General features: G+C 40.8%; 1 protein-coding gene across 1 annotated transcript in view; it reads left to right on the plus strand.

Moving 5' to 3' along the window:
• LOC135498184 (molybdenum cofactor sulfurase-like) overlaps nucleotides 1-17,865 on the plus strand; it is a 78,982-nt gene that overhangs the window by 20,815 nt on the left and 40,302 nt on the right. The window contains exons 3-4 of the mRNA XM_064788385.1: nucleotides 11,525-12,576; nucleotides 15,131-15,254. Coding sequence (XP_064644455.1) covers nucleotides 11,525-12,576; nucleotides 15,131-15,254 — 1,176 coding nt within the window. The remainder of the gene's footprint in view (nucleotides 1-11,524; nucleotides 12,577-15,130; nucleotides 15,255-17,865) is intronic.

A 17,865-nucleotide genomic window follows, 5' to 3' on the forward strand; every position in this document is an offset into this window, starting at 1 on the left:
AAAACCAAAACACGCAAAAGCTCATCCAAGGTAAAAAATGTCTTGCTTACACACTTACTTAAACCTGTTGGATCCATCTGGAGCATAGGTCATCAGGGGTCTTCCACCAACCTTCAACAGTCGTGGGCTTCTGCCTTGACTTATATCTAACACAGACCCCATGTTACTGAAACTCGGTTTTTCACATCAATGGAAAGATGAAGCAGTGTGGAGTTGCCGGTTATTGTTTTGCTCAGAAACAAAGCAGTGATCCCTTTAAATGTTGAGCCCACTACCTCCTGACAATCAGCCTGGTGCTCTCACCACTTGCTATTAATGACCTCCCTTTCTGGACATCACTTTTGTCACATTTGTCAATTGATTTCATTCAAGTCAGTTTTCCATACACAAGGACACACATCAACTAAATTAACAAACAGTAGAGCATTCCTACCCAATATTAATGTACCGTACATGAAATACTTCACAGAGTGTCTGTTGTTTTTCAAATTATCGATTGCTCATCTTGGAGGATTAGGAGAAAGAAACAAATAAAGAAATGCCATCTATGTAAAGCATTTTGATGTATCATCATCATGTACCATCGTCTTTTTTACAGAAAGCATAATTACGTTGAAAGATATTCATCTTGCAGTTGAGTGGTAATCTCCTTTTCTTTGAATTCTAAAATAGGACTAAGTACAGCAGAACCTCCCTTAGCAGACACCTCTCTATAAAGGACAACCTCTCTACTAAGGACACTAGTTTTGGTTCCAAATTGGTTGCTTCAATTCAATTTGACCTCTGTAATCAGGGCACCTCTCTAATAAGGACAGCATTCGTCAGTCCAAAGGGGGTCCTCAATAGAGAGGTTCTACTGTATTTTTTATCAAGTGGAGGTGATGTGCGTCATGCTGTTCCTTAATAGCTTGATTGATGTCCTTTTACTTGTTTGATAGCATCATATACTCTAGTTTCACCAATCAAAGGCTGCTTCATTAAAGCAAATTTCTTACGAACAATACGTTGCCCTTTCCGTACCTGTTTGTGGTAGCTACTCATACAATTATTTTAAGAACTGTTTATCCGACGTTGTCTTATTCTCTCCTGATAGTACTTGTAGATGTATTTTGCAAGACGCAATTATTTTGTGTTCTTGGGATGCCTTATCTGTTGCCTGTTGGTTGCATCCTTTCACCTGGCCGTCGTTCTTTGGTCGAGGGGAGGACCTGATTGATCTTAATGATGAAACAGCCGGCAAGCAATTATTCTCATCAGCAAACTCTGAGAAGGATGAGGTCTGCTGGATGCATCTTTTTGAACTATTGAACTTCTGAATGGCACTGAATGACCGTCTGTTTTTACCTAGCTTGAATTAGATATTCAGGACCGAAAATGTTGTGAATAAAATGCTCAATAAACATGCGATATCTGCCGCTGTGACCTAAGATGAAGCCATGACGCAATAGAGATTGCGATAGGTTGCAGCATCAGAAATTGCTTGTTTGTGGACACTAGTAGAGCCCTTTAGCAAAGAAGCGGCCATTTTGGACAATAATTTACTTAGGTTTTTTCGAGGTTTGCTCATGATAAGCTGAACTTTTGAAAAGAATTGAAAAGCCTGGCATGCATATTTTGACTAGAGTCAGTTTTAGTTGGTGCAGTAAAGTGGTTTTGCCGAAATTATTATCCGGGAACTGTCATGTGGCCTTTTAAAGAACAGTTCTTCGGACAGGTAAGCACCTTTTCCCCTCTAAAAATGTGATAGGTTTCCAGAATTTGCTACTCTGACATCGAAAATGTTGTATAATTTCTTTGGATGTGTGATGCAGGTAAAACCGACAGGTCAAGGTAGGCCTGAAGGTAATGCAGCCTTGAGAATGGAAAACAAATATGATGCATCTACATGATGTTTATTCTCAACGACGGTATGAACAATGAAAGAGAAACCAGCCAGCATTCTTGACCAACAGCTTTGATGAATTTGTCTTTCAAATATCCACTTAACGTCAGAGGGGAGAACCTATTGAGCCTGATCTCTGACCCTGAGATGTTAGAGAGAGACCTTAAGATGATGATGGCAGAGAGAGACATTGAGAATATGAGGGTAGTCCATTACAAGATGATGTCAGAGAGACCTTTGGATGATGAGAGGAGATCTTAAGAGAATGGTAACAGAGAGAGACATCAATACGATGATGACAAAGAGGGGCCTTAAGAAGATAATGTATGAGACCTTAAGAAGATGATGTCAGAGAGAGAACTACCGTATTTTGCTGCATATAAAACGCACCGGGGTATAAAGCGTCCGTAGACAAAATCCAGACATAAGGCGCACCTACGTATAACACGCAGTACATTTTACATACTACTGAGATGCCCCCTGCCTATCTTTCCTTCGTATCAAAGCGAGGCTTTTACTAAAAGCCTCGCTTTGATGTTAAATCATGGCGGCACACGATCAGCTGATTTATCGATTTGGATTTATCTCGCATCTACGCTCTGAATATTGCCGCTAAGGACCCTCAAAAACATTTATAGAAGTAACTGAAATGATAATGAGGATACTAATATGTATTGCGTACAGAACAGGCGAGTTAGCATCGGTGAACTATGCAAAGTGCATCGATATTCCCGATTTTTCTTTCGTGCAAAAATATAAAATGCGCCAACTTGGTTGCGAGCCAAAAAAGCCGTCAAAAGAAATGCGTTGATGGAAAAAATCTTGTGATCATTCGGTGGCTTCCTAGGGCTAGGCCATAGATAACACGCACCTTCGTATAACGCGCACCCCCCCGATTTTAGGGCTTTCTTGGGTCAAAAAGCTGCGCCTGATACGCAGCAAAATACGGTAAAGAAGATGATGATAGAGAGAGACTTTAAAAGGACGAGAGGAGACCTTAAAGATGATGTCGAAAGGATACTTTAAGAAGACAATGACAGAGAAATACCTTAAGAAGGTGGGCGCCTTACTAGGTCATCCTGTTCAAAGTGTCTCCATGTACCTCGCTCAAAATCAAAGTACGGGGATCGCAGTTTCTCCATGGCTGCCCCCATTTCGCCTACACCCATTTCGCCTACATCCATTTCGCCTATTACCCATTTCGCCTACCCCCATTTCGCCTACCCCCATTTCGCCTATTCACCATTTCGCCTATTCACCATTTCGCCTACACCCACTTCGCCTATTCACCATTACGCCTACTCACCATTTCGCCTACTAAAAAGGAAAAGAGTGGTGTGCGCTGGACATTTGAACAATTTTACGAATTGTTGAGCTTGGTTTTTTTCCTTCATATTATAGCATATTTCCCAGTTAAACTTTACCATACTTTATCATTCCAACCCGGCCTCTTGAGACAAGACCACCATTGATTTTTTAAGCCTTTTTGCAGTTAAATTGTCACAGTTTGACCGCCTTGCATCAAATAATGCTTCGGGTTGTGAATCTGAAATTTGGATATGACATTCCAGACAGTCAGGCGAGTAAATGGTGAAATTTTATTAAAACTGGTGGTTGTCCACGAATTCTTTTTCTTCAAATTGGACAAATTTGAGAGACCATGATATTTCCACTGTTTTCAGCCAAATCATGACCCTACTCATGACCCTACTCAGTTCGTCTGATAGTATTTAGTTGGTATTTAGTTGGATAAACTGCATATTTCTAAAAGTGTTACAAAATTCTGGCACCAATAGACATTTCAAATTAGACCAGAAGGCTGAAACATCTTTTGAATTTGAAGTCACTATCATAAAACATTTGAAATGATGTAGGCAAAATGGGTAATAGGCGAAATGGTGAATAGGCGAAATGGGTGTAGGCGAAATGGTGAGTAGGCAAAATGGTGAGTAGGCAAAATGGGGAGTAGGCGAAATGGTGAGTAGGCGAAACGGGTAAATTTTGTAGGCGAAATGGGGATGAACCGCTGAGACCCTCACCCAATTCAAATCCCTTCTTAAAACACACTTGTTCAATCTTCACTTCAAAAAATAGAGGAGGTAGCGCTTTGAGCAGGGTGACCTGGAAAGGCTCTTTACAAAGTCTATATTATTATTATTATTTATTATGTCATAGAGAAACTTTAAGAAGATGATGACAGAGAGATACCTAAGATGATGACAGAGAGATACCTTAAGAAGATGATGACAGAGCGATACCTTAAGAAGATGATGACAGAGAGATACCTCAAGAAGATGATGTCAAAGAGAGACCTTAAGAAGATGATGTCAGAGAGAGACCTTAAGAAGATGATATCAGAGAGAGACCTTAAGAAGATGATGTCAAAGAGTGACCTTAAGAAGATGATGTCAGAGAGGGACCTCAAGAAGATGATGACAGAGAGATACCTTAAGAAGATGATGAAAGAGAGAGACCTTAAGAAGATGATGACAGAGAGATACCTTAAGAAGATGATGTCAGAGAGAGACCTTAAGAAGATGATGTCAGAGATATACCTTAAGAAGATGATGAAAGAGAGAGACCTTAAGAAGATGATGAAAGAGAGAGACTTTAAAAGATTATGTCAGAGAGAGACCTTAAGAAGATGATGTCAGAGAGAGACCTTAAGAAGATGATGTCAAAGAGAGACCTTAAGAAGATGATGTCAGAGAGGGACCTTAAAAAGATGGTGTCAGAGAGAGACCTTAAAGGGGTGTTCGCACAACCAGCCATTCAACCCAACTGTTTTACCTTTCTTGGACGTCTAAACTGCACCTTCTCATTTCCTGTTCAAAAGTATGGCGTCAATCAGTTGGCTAGATTTGGCCTGATGAACATGTGGACAATAGAGCCCGCAGTAGGGTTCCATCTGAAACTTGCATATGACCTGATGATGCATCAATTTCTTTGATACCGACTGAGGCGCAGGAAGGGCATTGTATGGCTTGTAGGAAATTTTAGCTGCTGAAGTCAGAGAGAGACCTTTAGAAGATGACAGAGAGACCTTAAGAGTTGGGCATATCTTGCTGCTAGTAGTTGAGAAGTTACCTTCAAGAATATCGTTTGTGTTCTAGTCTCATGAATGGCATCCTCTGTACATCTTTTGTAGTTGATGTGTATGTATTCCTGGTCTGCTTGTGATGCCGTGCATTGCTACTTTTTGTACATCTTGTAATTTACCTGGTAAAGCAGACGTCATCATCAGTTTTTTGGCAGAAGATACCGATTAGCGTCAGTTGTTTACAAGGCAATGACCTCGAGCAAGTTTTCACCACTGTCTAGTCAATGTTGAAATGAAGTGATTAGAAGGTCAAGCCACATTTCAGTCACTGTGTTGAAAATTCTGAGAAATATTCTCATTGTGAATAGGTGGCGCTTAGTGAAAATACAAAAAGTCAAATTACTGACAAATGCCTTCCCTTTTGTTCCAGTTTTTGGTGCCTCAGTGTGGCTGACTAACAAAAGAGTATATTTCACATTACCAATTTACCTCACTCGAACTCAAGGCTCATTTTGGTAGCTTTATGTAAGTAAAACAAAGGATGCAAACAATACAAATTAAGCAGTTTGGAGATTGTCTGGAGCAGTAATGCAGAGATTGGCCCCTGGGGAGAAGTTGGTTAGCCATTGCTGATACTGGCTCTCTTGGGCAATTTGTGGTCAGTGCCTGGTAAGATGAGGATGGATGAATGAAAAAAGCTTTGTTATAATCCCCCAGTGGTACGTGATACCAAGCATCGCAACTATGCGGAATATGAAATTCCTTGGTCCGTCCATAGTGGCAGCTGGAAAAAGAACAGACAACTTGCTTCAAAAATAAGTCCTGGAAAAAGAGTTGTTGAATTTTCCGAAGGCCTTCTGGCAAAGTAGCTCCTAGTGTGGCAAAGAAATAATCTTGTATTGTTTAACAATATTTGCTTGGCCATTATTCCCTGGAACATAAGGGAGACCATTGGCAAAGCGCTTGTAGTGCTGGGCTCATAATCAATAGGTGATACCGGGTGCGGGCCAGGGGCACATTACAATGCCCAAATCCTGTGGTAGTGAAAGAGTTAATGTGTATTTTTTTGTGATTAATTAGCAAGATATCTTTAAATATTCTTATCTTGGTTGCGCAGACCTTGGTCGATGGTAAATACATGTTAGAGTTTTTGTGGTGTGTATACCTTGCAGTTGCAGAGAAGGTGATAAGGTGATGACTTCTTTACTCCGGGAATATCTAATTCACCGATAGCGTCTCAATTGCTTGTAATATCTTCCTGATTGTTCCTGGCTGGGTGATGGCTGGCGAATAAATTGTTTCCAAAACATACTCTCCATCCATCAGATGAAGGTTTTTACAAGTTGATGATTTTCGGTAGTGTTTTTGCGAATCTACCTGGTGAAAGGTTGGTGAAAGTAACACGAGGTGATTTTTCCAAGAACTGACTCCTGTTCGAACATCATGTAAGTTTTTAACAAACAAGGTTGTATTGTTTGTGATAAGTATGATCATCGACGTCTGTGCATCTGTAGCACTACCTGGTGAAAAACAATCCAGGACTGGAAAAATAAACTGCAGAAGTGCCCTCAGGCATCCTGTCTGGTAATGCTGGGGCACCAAAAATCGGTAAAGTGTGACAGAACACGCCCAAATGAGTTCTCAAACCTCCACTCAAAAACTCAAACAATTTTACTATCTTTCTTTTTTGGGACACATAGCAGAGATTATAATCGCAGATGACAGCAATAAAAATCACTTGTTTGCACAGCGCTTTATGCAGCACTGCATACACTAGGGTAACTGGAGAAGTCCCGCATACATGTAGGCCAGTGACTTTGCATTGGCAATTTATTTTTGTTTGTTACCGTTTTACACAAACCATTGCCAGTTCATCTCAAGATACAACTCCGATATCTTTTCTGACCTGCCCACCGGACCTGTGAGTTACCCTGGGCTATGATCTCCTCTTAACTTTGCTAATGATCATCTTTTAACAGTATCTTCTCTCGGGAAGAAAGTTAAGAGGCCAGTTTGAGCGCGTACATGAAGGTGCTTGTATTGGCTGTATTTACTTTCGGAACTTGATAAATCGTTCGGAGGTTCCCACGCTGTCTGATCTTATCAAGGCCAGCCACATACCTATGTTCTACTGCCCACAACATCTTACTTTATTGCCTTCAAGAAATGCTACCATTGACTAGGTTTGTACATGTTCAATGGGACCTCCCTTAGCGGACACCTCTCTATTAAGGACACTATTTTTGGTCCCAAATTGGTTGTTTCCATTCAATTTAATCTCTCTAATCAGGACACCTCTCTATTAAGTACAGCACTTGTCAGTCCCGAGGGTGTCCTTAATAGAGAGGTTCTACTGTAGTGTATTTGTATATCTGTCTACACAACAACAATGTTTTTTAGTACAGATTTACGCAATCCAAAATTTTCAAATTCAATTACAAATTTCAAATTTTAACAAACGACGTATGCCCTTTGAAGCTTTTCAATAGCCTAAAAACCTTTGTTTTTAAAAGTGCACTGGATGCATTCTCTTCTTACCACAGATTGCTTATTGGCATATCCGACCTAAAATCCAGACTCCATTCTTACCAATCACTTACTAAACTACCTAGCTCATATCTCCAGGCTAACTGATATTAGTGATAAAACAACATATTCTCTTGTTCAAGATCTTTTCCCAGCATGATCATCATTTCACCGAAAATTACTGACATGATAGGCAACAAAATTTACTCATCTTATAATCTACCAATAGAACCATTCCCCTGTAGGACGTGGGTCAAATACAAAAAGGTGTCATTTGTGACTTCAGCATTTCGGGGGCAACATGTAAGTAAAAATCCTCTTATCATGATAATTTAGGATAACATGGCATAATTTTTAATTTCCTACAAAAATAGTTGCACGTTCACCTGTTGTACTGACTTTATCATGAGAATATCATGCAGTAACATGGTGCATTATACAGGGCACTTATTTTAGTTTATAATTTCACTCCTGCTGCCTTTAGGCCTGCCACCTAGGAGGCAGCTCTTGAACTAAAATTATTCCCTCGGTTTAGAGCAGTTGAAATGATTTTCTTGTAAAAATAAAACTAATGTCAATATATCTTGGGTAGACCCCCAAACTGCCCTCTTTCCAGAGCGCAGCTTTGGCCCTCTCTTCGAGTGGGACTGCACGCCCCATTACAAAATGGATCTGCCACTGAATCAGGTCTAAGAGTATGGTATATAACACTGACACGAGTCAGCAAATCATTTAATAAACCTTAGTTTATGTTCGAGGTGTGTTTAGTCCTCCTGACTTAATTTCGTTAACTGAAGGAAAACAACCTGAAATGTTAAGAAAATAACAAGAAAGTAGGATATTTAGCAATGTTATCACACAGGTAAATAAAAATCATGATAACTGTGTAGGAAAACCTGTTGTAAAAATGTAAGATACTGAATTCCGTTTTTAGGAGATCAATGATGGGATCTGACAGCCTGTTAAGCGTGGGAAGAACACTCTTCATCCCAAATCTGCATGAAGAACATATTTTTCGAAGGTCTGGCTAGGGGTGGGGAGGGGGCTATAACCCCGGGCCCCCCTCCCCACAAGTGACCAATTACAAGCCTGAAAATCCAAAATTGTTTGCTCTTTCGTTATTTCCTTCGTTGTTATTCCGTTTATTCCTCCTGCTGTTGATGCAGTTTTACCGAATTTCATCCTGAATTCATCAGCTCTCGTGAGTTGTGACTAAAATGTAACTCGATATTTTGAATTTTGACCATGGGACTGGGTGCAAAGATGCATGATTAGCTGATATGCATGTAAGGCAGTCCTTGGAATGTGAGTTAAAAGCAAGGTTCCTTGTATCAGTTGTTCATACCAGGGCAAGCAGAAGACCCTACCAAGTGAGAAACATGAGTAGCTTGAGTGGACTCCACCTCTGGCCAAAGACGGAGTCATTAGGGCAATAAATCCAATTAGCACCTAACCGTAGTGGCAAGCAAAAACGCTCATCCCCCTTGGATGAGGAATACGCCCTGGAGAACACATCCGAATGCAGAGTGATCACTGGAGAAGAAGAAGAAACTGGTAAGGGAACTGAACGAGATGTTACCCATTACGATATCTAAGCTGTAGTTGGCTACCTTGGAAGTTTCAACCAGCCATAGTCCTCCCATTCCATTTTACAGTTTCACTTGCACTTTTCAAGTGCTATTTTAACCTCAAGGCTGAACATTATGTCTGGCAGTTTGAACAGGTGTAAAATGAATGGTGAGAGGATAGAACGAGCTCTCCAGGTGCCGAAGTGAAACGCAAGTGTCGAATCTATGACTTACGAGTCAGTAAGTGCAGAGTGCGAAAAAGCACATGACCTCTTTCATTTAAGAAATTTGTTCAGGTGGAAAATGAAATTTAAAAGAGAGAATTGAATCAGGGTTACTTTTCTTGATTAGCATGTCTTGTCTATCAAGACTGGGGTATCTCTCGTTCGTTCAGAAAGGTGGTTGAACTTGGAGGAAACATTGACTTCGAGTGCAGAATCATGATATCTAGAATCATTACAAAGATACTAGACCTATCATCATTTCCTTATTTCATTGAAGATAATCCAATGGACATATTAGGGGATAGTCACAACCGACACTCCAAAAATATCTTTGGAATTGACCATGATATCTTGAAAAATTCTTTGAACTTTGACAAGTGTTTTGAGTGATCAGGGCCATGACTCTTTTCTCTGAGTCAGGAATTCCCTGATTTGGTCAGTTCTGTGTTTGGACCTGTGATTGGGAGAAGGTGGTAGGCTAATCACTTCTGTATTCGACCTGTGATTGGGGGAAGGCGGTAGGCTTGTCACTTCTGTGTTTCGACCTGTGATTGGGAGAAGGCAGTAGGCTTGTCACTTCTGTGTTTCGACCTGTGATTGGGTGCAGGAGGTTTGGTAGTTGCATTTAGAAAATATTTCAGCAAGGCTACATAAACCTTGTGAGCAACTGTTGACAGGACATAAGAAATGTTAAGAATATCAAATATTTTGAAATTCACTTCAAAGAAATACTCATGTAAAGATGGCAGCACAATACACAGTCTCCTAAAGTCTGTTTTTACAATCTTATGCTGAAGAACTCGCTAATTGCAGTTCAAAAGATCTCGGCTTTCTTAAAACACCTGCTCAGAGAATGAGACAGATCGATCTAGCTCTCAGACTTGGCTTACTGGACTTTGCACAACAAAACGAAATGAAAGAAACGAAATGGTCCCTAGGTTTCATTCCCTTTTCATAATATAGAGCCTCTCCAACATGGGGCCATGGTTATATTGGGAGTCATAATTGATTGTTAAACAAAGGCCAAACGTTGCAATAGCTACATGTGACCCGCACAGCAAAACTAGGCACAAGACGCACAGAAGTTGAGCCTAAATGACACCTGGGATAATGGAAGAAATTGATGTGCTCGGATTTCACAAAAGGTAGGCAACAGTGAAAATTAACAACCAGCCTGTCTCAACCTGCCAAGCTCAGAGCAACATGCACCGGGTTTTGCACATACAGATAGACACAGGCTGTAATGTGCATTGTTGGTAGCAAAAACTGACGACCTGTCCCGTTTCATTGCTCAAAGTCCAGTAAGCCTGCAGACATACCTTCCTGAAGGGTTATAAAATGAGCTATTAACACCACCGACATACAGAGGTATTTTGGGGTGAGCCTGCCTCCTGTTCCCCATCCATCATTAATATTGCCACAGCAACAATAGATCTTCCTCGAGTTCAACTCTTCATCATTGTACCATAATTCAGTACCATCAGTCATTACCATAATTTACATTCATATTGCAAAAATATTATAAGAACAAAAGTATGCAACCCTGTGGCAAAGGCTGGTACCATGAAAGCTTGTCAGCCCTCCTGAGTTATTTTAAGTTTAAAGGGAGTATAGGCAGCAGCTAGGTAGGCATGATAAAGTTAGACAAAGTCGCCAACAGGGGTCTCTTCTATCTCACAGTACTTCGAAACTACTCTTGCTTGTACGAGGAATATATTTAATGCTGAATCAAACATGACCCAGTACCCTTTTACTGTGCATATCAGTTTCCAGAAGGTGGCCAACATTTTTCTTATTTGTCAGAATTTCTATAATTTCCGAATCTTACAACACTTCAATGTTTTTGACCAGACTAAGGCTTGTAGGGCAAAGAAACACACATCAACACATCAACAGTGCAGGGACAAAGCTAGGGACCTCATGACTCCAGCCACTGCCCCATAGTCTCTTCAGAAGAGACAATTTTGAAGTGGAGTAAATGTCTTCTGGTATCTTGAACATTTCTCTCAATTGTCATCAACTCTTTACTTTCAGAATCTTACAACACATTTCTGATCGGTACCAATTTATACACCTGCGTGGAGAGAGAAGTTGGACAAAGAGACCTCTCTAAAGTCTTGTGCCGACTTTGGGGGATCGAACTAGAGACCTCATGACGACTTGTTAGAGGCCGGAGCCACTACACCACCATGGCCATCCTTTTCTGCTCCAAAGGGACAATTCTGAAAATATTCACGGGCATCTTGAACATATCTTTTATTTGTCAGAATTTCTATACTTTCAGGATCTTACAACACTTCAACACCACACCAGAAGAGTATAGCATCATCTTCACGTCTGGTGCGACAGCTAGTTTAAAACTGCTGGCGGAAAGCTTTGACTTTGTCGGGGATCTTTCACAAAGATCAGGAACTAGGTCACTGGATAGTGACGAGACAGCCGTTCTCAAAAACGCAGATGAGAATGACACTGAAAGGGGTGTGCAATGTGAAGATGGTGGGTCATCGCAAGGGGTCAAACACTGTCCCAGCACTAATAATGTTGCTGCCAAAGATATTCCCATTAAAAACAATAATCAGTTCGGAGTAAGAAAAAAAGAGTTCAAAGAATGTGAACTTGGTTTCCTCTCAGATAATTCAAATGCAATTGGCACGAATGGATGTCTGTGTTATGTACAGGACAGTCATACGTCGGTTGTTGGTATGCGGGAAGTGGCAACCAGTCGGGGTGCTGCCGTCTTCTGTTTGGCCGAAAAGATCATTGAAGAAGTATTTACTTCCAGTCAATGTGATGAGAAGCACCCTGATAGCGCAGGGTCTGGAGACCATGCTAGAGTGACCTCTCAAGGTTGCTTAGGTCATGGACAGCTGACCTTGGGTAAAGGGGAATCGACCCAGAGGTCAGAACTTGGGTTGAAGGTCATCCCAAATGATAATGCTCCTGAAACATCTGTGATACAGAATGGAAATAATTGTAATACAGAAACTTATCAAAAGCTCAATAAAAATGCTGCCATAAGTGTGAGGGAAAGGTCAAGGTCAGAACCGATAGAAAGTGTCAAGGTCAGACAGCAATTCCAAGGTCAGAGAATGGTGACCTCTGGGAATGGACTGTTTGTCTTTCCACCGCAGAGTAACTTTTCTGGACAGAAATACCCGTTAGATTGGATCGGGTGTGTGCAGAATTGCATGATGGGATGTGGATCATGTGACAGGTGGTACGTCGCATTGGATGCTGCCACGTTTGTCGCGACCAATCCATTAGATCTGAGCGTATGGCAGCCAGACTTCGTGGTGCTGTCATTCTACAAGATGTTTGGATTCCCAACAGGCATCGGTAAGTATGGTTGAAGGGGAGACAAGACCACTAATGAATATTCATAGGTTGGAGGGTCGAGGCCTATCAATTAGACGAGTGCATGTTTTTTACTCTCAAGTACATATTTGGAGAGGTATTGAAAAAATATTTGCTGTGGCAAGTCTACAGATATAAAGAAATTATTTGATGAAAAAATTAATTTCGAATTTTGCTAATTGGGTAATAGGGGCGTGTTTTGAGTTTTTTCTGCCAGTTGGCTGAAAACAGTGGAAATATCAAAGTCTGTCTAATTTGTCGATTATAAAAAAATTTCCGTGGTCAATCACCAATTTCCATCGCACCAGTTACTCGCAAGACTAACCCGTATATCATATCCGAATTTCAGTTTCACTACTTGACGCGTTCTTTGATGCGTCGCGGTCAAACATTGACAATTTAACTGCTAAAAGGCTTAAAAAATCAATTGTGGTCTTGTCTCTATTTACACTACATTTTGGGTCAATATAGTGAAAAATTTGAATGTGCTCAAATCACTCTAATTCATTTAGAATATTGTATTGCTGATGATTTAAGGTCAAAACAAGCTAAAATAATGAGAAAAAAACTTAATTTGACCCAAATAAGAGTCAACCTAACCCCGGTCTAAGTTTGGTTTCATTTTTACAAGTCTTGTTGTGTTGCCATTCATTTTGTAATTTCTTTGAAACTACTCAGGCCTTGATTCTGAAAGTTGTGCCCAAAGCAGCAAAGATATTCCTAAATCACATCCTAAATTTTCAGCTCCATAGCTTGCTTATTCTGGCCAGGGCAGGTCTTTGAATTTGGTGCTGTTGGCTGCAAAATCATGACTTTTTGTCGATTTTGTCCTCTTTCGTCGCTTTGGCACAGTTGTACCACTCTTTGAAATGTCTCTCATTTCTCCAAAAATGTCCAGATATGACTTTCCTTTGTTGGAGAGTTGTGGGATGTCATCTACATTAGTTTGAAAAAAATTTCCAAATGTTAACCCCTGAAATGTACCTTCATTGAGACAAGACCACTAATGAATATTCATAGGTTGGAGGGTCGAGGCCTATCAATTAGACGAGTGCATGTTTTTTACTCTCAAGTACATATTTGGAGAGGTATTGAAAAAATATTTGCTGTGGCAAGTCTACAGATATAAAGAAATTATTTGATGAAAAAATTAATTTCGAATTTTGCTAATTGGGTAATAGGGGGCGTGTTTTGAGTTTTTTCTGCCAGTTGGCTGAAAACAGTGGAAATATCAAAGTCTGTCTAATTTGTCGATTATAAAAAAATTTCCGTGGTCAATCACCAATTTCCATCGCACCAGTTACTCGCAAGACTAACCCGTATATCATATCCGAATTTCAGTTTCACTACTTGACGCGTTCTTTGATGCGTCGCGGTCAAACATTGACAATTTAACTGCTAAAAGGCTTAAAAAATCAATTGTGGTCTTGTCTCAGGGCTGAATGTCATTGCGGGTGACACCTAATGTTACCCAGGTTCAGAACAACCAAGTCCGAGCTGGGTTGCTGTTCTATAACACCTTCCTTGTACATGTAATGTATTGTTGTTTCAAAAATTTGTAGCCATGCTGTATTTGTTGCAATCACTGATGCATTGTGTAAAAAATACGTACACCATCAGTCTGTGAAAGTAATGGTGACATGGGCCAAGACTAATAAAATGAGCCTGTCCCCTCGACTGAATGAGCTTGAGCAAGAATTTGATGTAGCGCCACTCATAGCGGACGCTCTAGTGATTGTAGCTGGTACGTAATTACCCCATGGCATTGTGTTTTTGTATCCTAATTAAGCCGCGGCATTTGTTTACTCATCTTTTCAACTAATCACATAGGCCTATTGCATGTATTGTGTCAACGGACACTCATAAATCCACGCGGTTTTGTCAGTGTTGCGGCGAATATGCGTTAGTAGAGAAATAAGAAAAAATTAATTATTAATCAAAGGTGGCTGATGGACAGAAAATATGGTGTTTTTTCACCCATTATGACATTTCGAGGAGATTTTGCAATACAAGGGGCACCTTTTACTAGAGAGATTATTCACGCTCTGAGTTCCAAAGTAGCTCACGTCATTCAACGCAACATCACAAGCAAATACCGATCAGCCAACAGGTTTAAAGTTTCTACGCTAGATGTCGACACAGAGAAAACCAAGACCTGCAAGGCGGGAACTTCAAATCCACCTCTCGGACGATTTGGCATAACCTCTCTAGTGCGGACACCTCTCTATTGCGGACACCTTGGCCCAGTCCCATGGGTGTCCGCAATAGAGAGGTTGTACTGTACCGTTGACGTCCCCAACCAAAAGTAAAAAGCGCTTTATGAGATTTCTGACGAGGCTGCGCGAGTTCTCTGACCATGATCTACAGGGCTGTTAACTTTGCGTGAACTAGCTGTGAAACTTGCATCACTCCCAATTTTTTGGGGTGCATTACGAGTCTTTCAAATAAAATTAAAAAAATTCACAATTTTCATTGTTGTCAAAATAGGATGCCCGTGAAAATTTTGTGTTTACAGTATGGTATGTGAATGTTCCAGGTGCTCTGATTGTGAAGAAGACAAATGCTCATCTGCTGCAGAAGGCCTACTTCGGAGGCGGGACTGTGCTTGTCAACTTGTCCAAAGAACGATTCCATGTGCCCAGGCCTGATCTGGCTGAGAGGTAAGATTAGATGGAAGTTCATCCAAATGATTTGAACGGATGACTAGTAGTTACTGATAAAACTATCCTTGAAGTTTAAGAGTTACTGAAGGTTGACCATATAGGCATCGCTATTTCGGCTAAATTTGTAATCCTAAAGCAATAAGAACTCCTTCAATATGAAGCTAGTGCCATTTAAAACCTGGGAAGCTGATCTCTGGAAAACAAAAAACAGACTCCCACCCTTGAAAATTGGCATTCACTTTATATTTTGGTGGAGTTCTGATTGCTTTAGTATTTTAAGTTCTAGCCAAAGTTGTGGTGCCTATTGTCAACCCTTCATACATGTGGGCTACATATATTCATTTAAAAATACAGATGCACACTTTTGGGAGAATGTTGTGTATATCATGATGTATCCAAGGAGCACCCTGTATGAATATTCATTAGCATCAGCCTAGGAAAAAAATTCCCTTTATATCTCGTGACCCTGCGTGGTTATGAGGATTGCCTACATGTGATCATCCTCTTTAACCAGAACCTTGTGCCCATTGCCGAAAGAGGCGATCGGATGATGTCATGAGTCTGTCTGAACTACATATGTGACCCGCCATAACGAAACAAGTCACATGTCGCTCTGAGCTTGACAGGTTGAGACGGACTGGTTGTTCATTTCACTGTTATCTGCCTTTTGTGACACCTGAGTCAGCAATTTCTTCTATTATGTCCTGGTGTCATTTTAGGCTCATCTTCTGTACGACATGCAACTCATTTTGTCGTGGTGGGTCACATATTAGTTTTGGCCTCAGATCATTTAGTATTATTTTCTCCCTCCTGCCTTACCAACTTGTTACCCTGCAAGGTTATAAGGATGGATTATACGTCCCCTTTCAGCAGAGCCTGATGCTCTCTGCTGAAGATGAAAACCGCATGATGTCATGAGCTCAACACAAGTGTTTGCTTGGCATGTCACTTTCATGTCAGACGACATGATGAAATGTCCCCCTCGGGAATGACATGGCCCAATAGGTTGACAAGTTGTGCATAATGTTCCATAATTCATAGGTTTGTAGTCAATAGCGCCACCTGATGTATAGTGACTGTACTCCTATCTGCCAGCTAAAAATTCGCCTCAAACCACCTCTATTCAATACAAATATCCAGAAAGTCCTACTTTCCTTCCAATTCATAAAAAAACAAAAATAGCAGTAAAAGTAGGCGAAATGGGTAATAGGCAAATGGCTGTAGGCAGAATGGTTATAGGCAAAATGATTGTAGGTGAAATGGATGTAGGCGAAATGGTTATAGGCGAAATGATTGTAGGCGAAATGGCGATACACCGCCGATCTACCGTTGTTGTGCGTATATCCATCCTTCATCGCCGATACCCCCCCCCCCCCCCGATCGGCCGTCTGAACAGCTGTTACTACATTATTGGTAGTCTCCAAGCATTCCCTTCCTTTCTTACACGTCCATGTTGGACATCACTAACGTTACACTCGTGGTTGTCGCACGGGACACCCACTGAAAGCCATCGTAGTGGAAGACCAGGTGTTGAATGAGTAACCCAGGTATGTTTACCTGACACAAATGCACTGTGCGTGTTGTATAGAAGTAAGGTAACCTGATAATAAAGGGAGGTTGGCAATATCCATTCAGGCCGTCATTCAATTACTTTGTGTCGAGCAATTTCATTGGCCACTTGTTTATGAGTGTGCGTCTGACAGTTTCCTGCCCTATTGGGTCGGCGGTGAAAGGAGGAGACTTTAGGACTTACATTCACTGCCGGTATAAGTGCACATGGTCCCCGAAGGCTTTGCGGGATGTCATCTGAAACTTGTTGTCATCAAGAAGGCCGTATTGCCAAAGCACTTGGGGCCTTGCGGGTGTTGAAACATTAAAATTATACAAATTGAACCTGGCATACCATTGCGAAGACAATTGATATGGGATGAAAAATGTCCTCCTTCATTGTAGCACAAATGTTTATAGCCAATAAGGACTTGTTTCAAGGGGGAGGCTACTCGTAATTACTGGTAATCCAGGAAAATGGAAAGACAATCATAAACAATGGTGGAGTGCAGTTATTATGTATACAAGTTTGCCAAAACTTTGTATTTATAGTATTTGTATATCTGTCTACACGACAGTTATCCTGAATCTATATTGAATACATGTACGTATCTTACCAATTTCAAATTTCAAATTTAATTACAGAGTTCAAAATTCTAACGAACCGCGTAGACCCTTAACGCATATTATATTAGTCTTTGTCTGCCTCACCAGTGCTCCCCTGAATAATATTACCTTGGATGGAATTCGGGGCAAACTTCGGAAGAAAAATGTTAGGCGTTGCATGTCTGGAGGCTGGGTGAAACGGTATCTCCTGCAACTGATTCTAATACATTGTTGCTCTGTCTCGGTATTGCTCAGGAATGGTGGTATCATTCTAGGCCTTGGAACTCCACATTCTAGGATTTACTGGTCAAGGCCGCTGTGAAGGTACCTTGGACCCAGATTTTGTGGAGCTGCATTGATACAGGTAGACTTCTGTAGTAACAGGTCAATGAATAACAACTTGCAGTCCAAGTCACCATTGACGTCTCTTTTGCGCAATGTACAAGCCAGTTGC

This window comes from Lineus longissimus, chromosome 13 (assembly GCF_910592395.1).
Source record: "Lineus longissimus chromosome 13, tnLinLong1.2, whole genome shotgun sequence".
Classification (NCBI taxonomy): Eukaryota; Metazoa; Nemertea; class Pilidiophora; order Heteronemertea; family Lineidae; genus Lineus; species Lineus longissimus.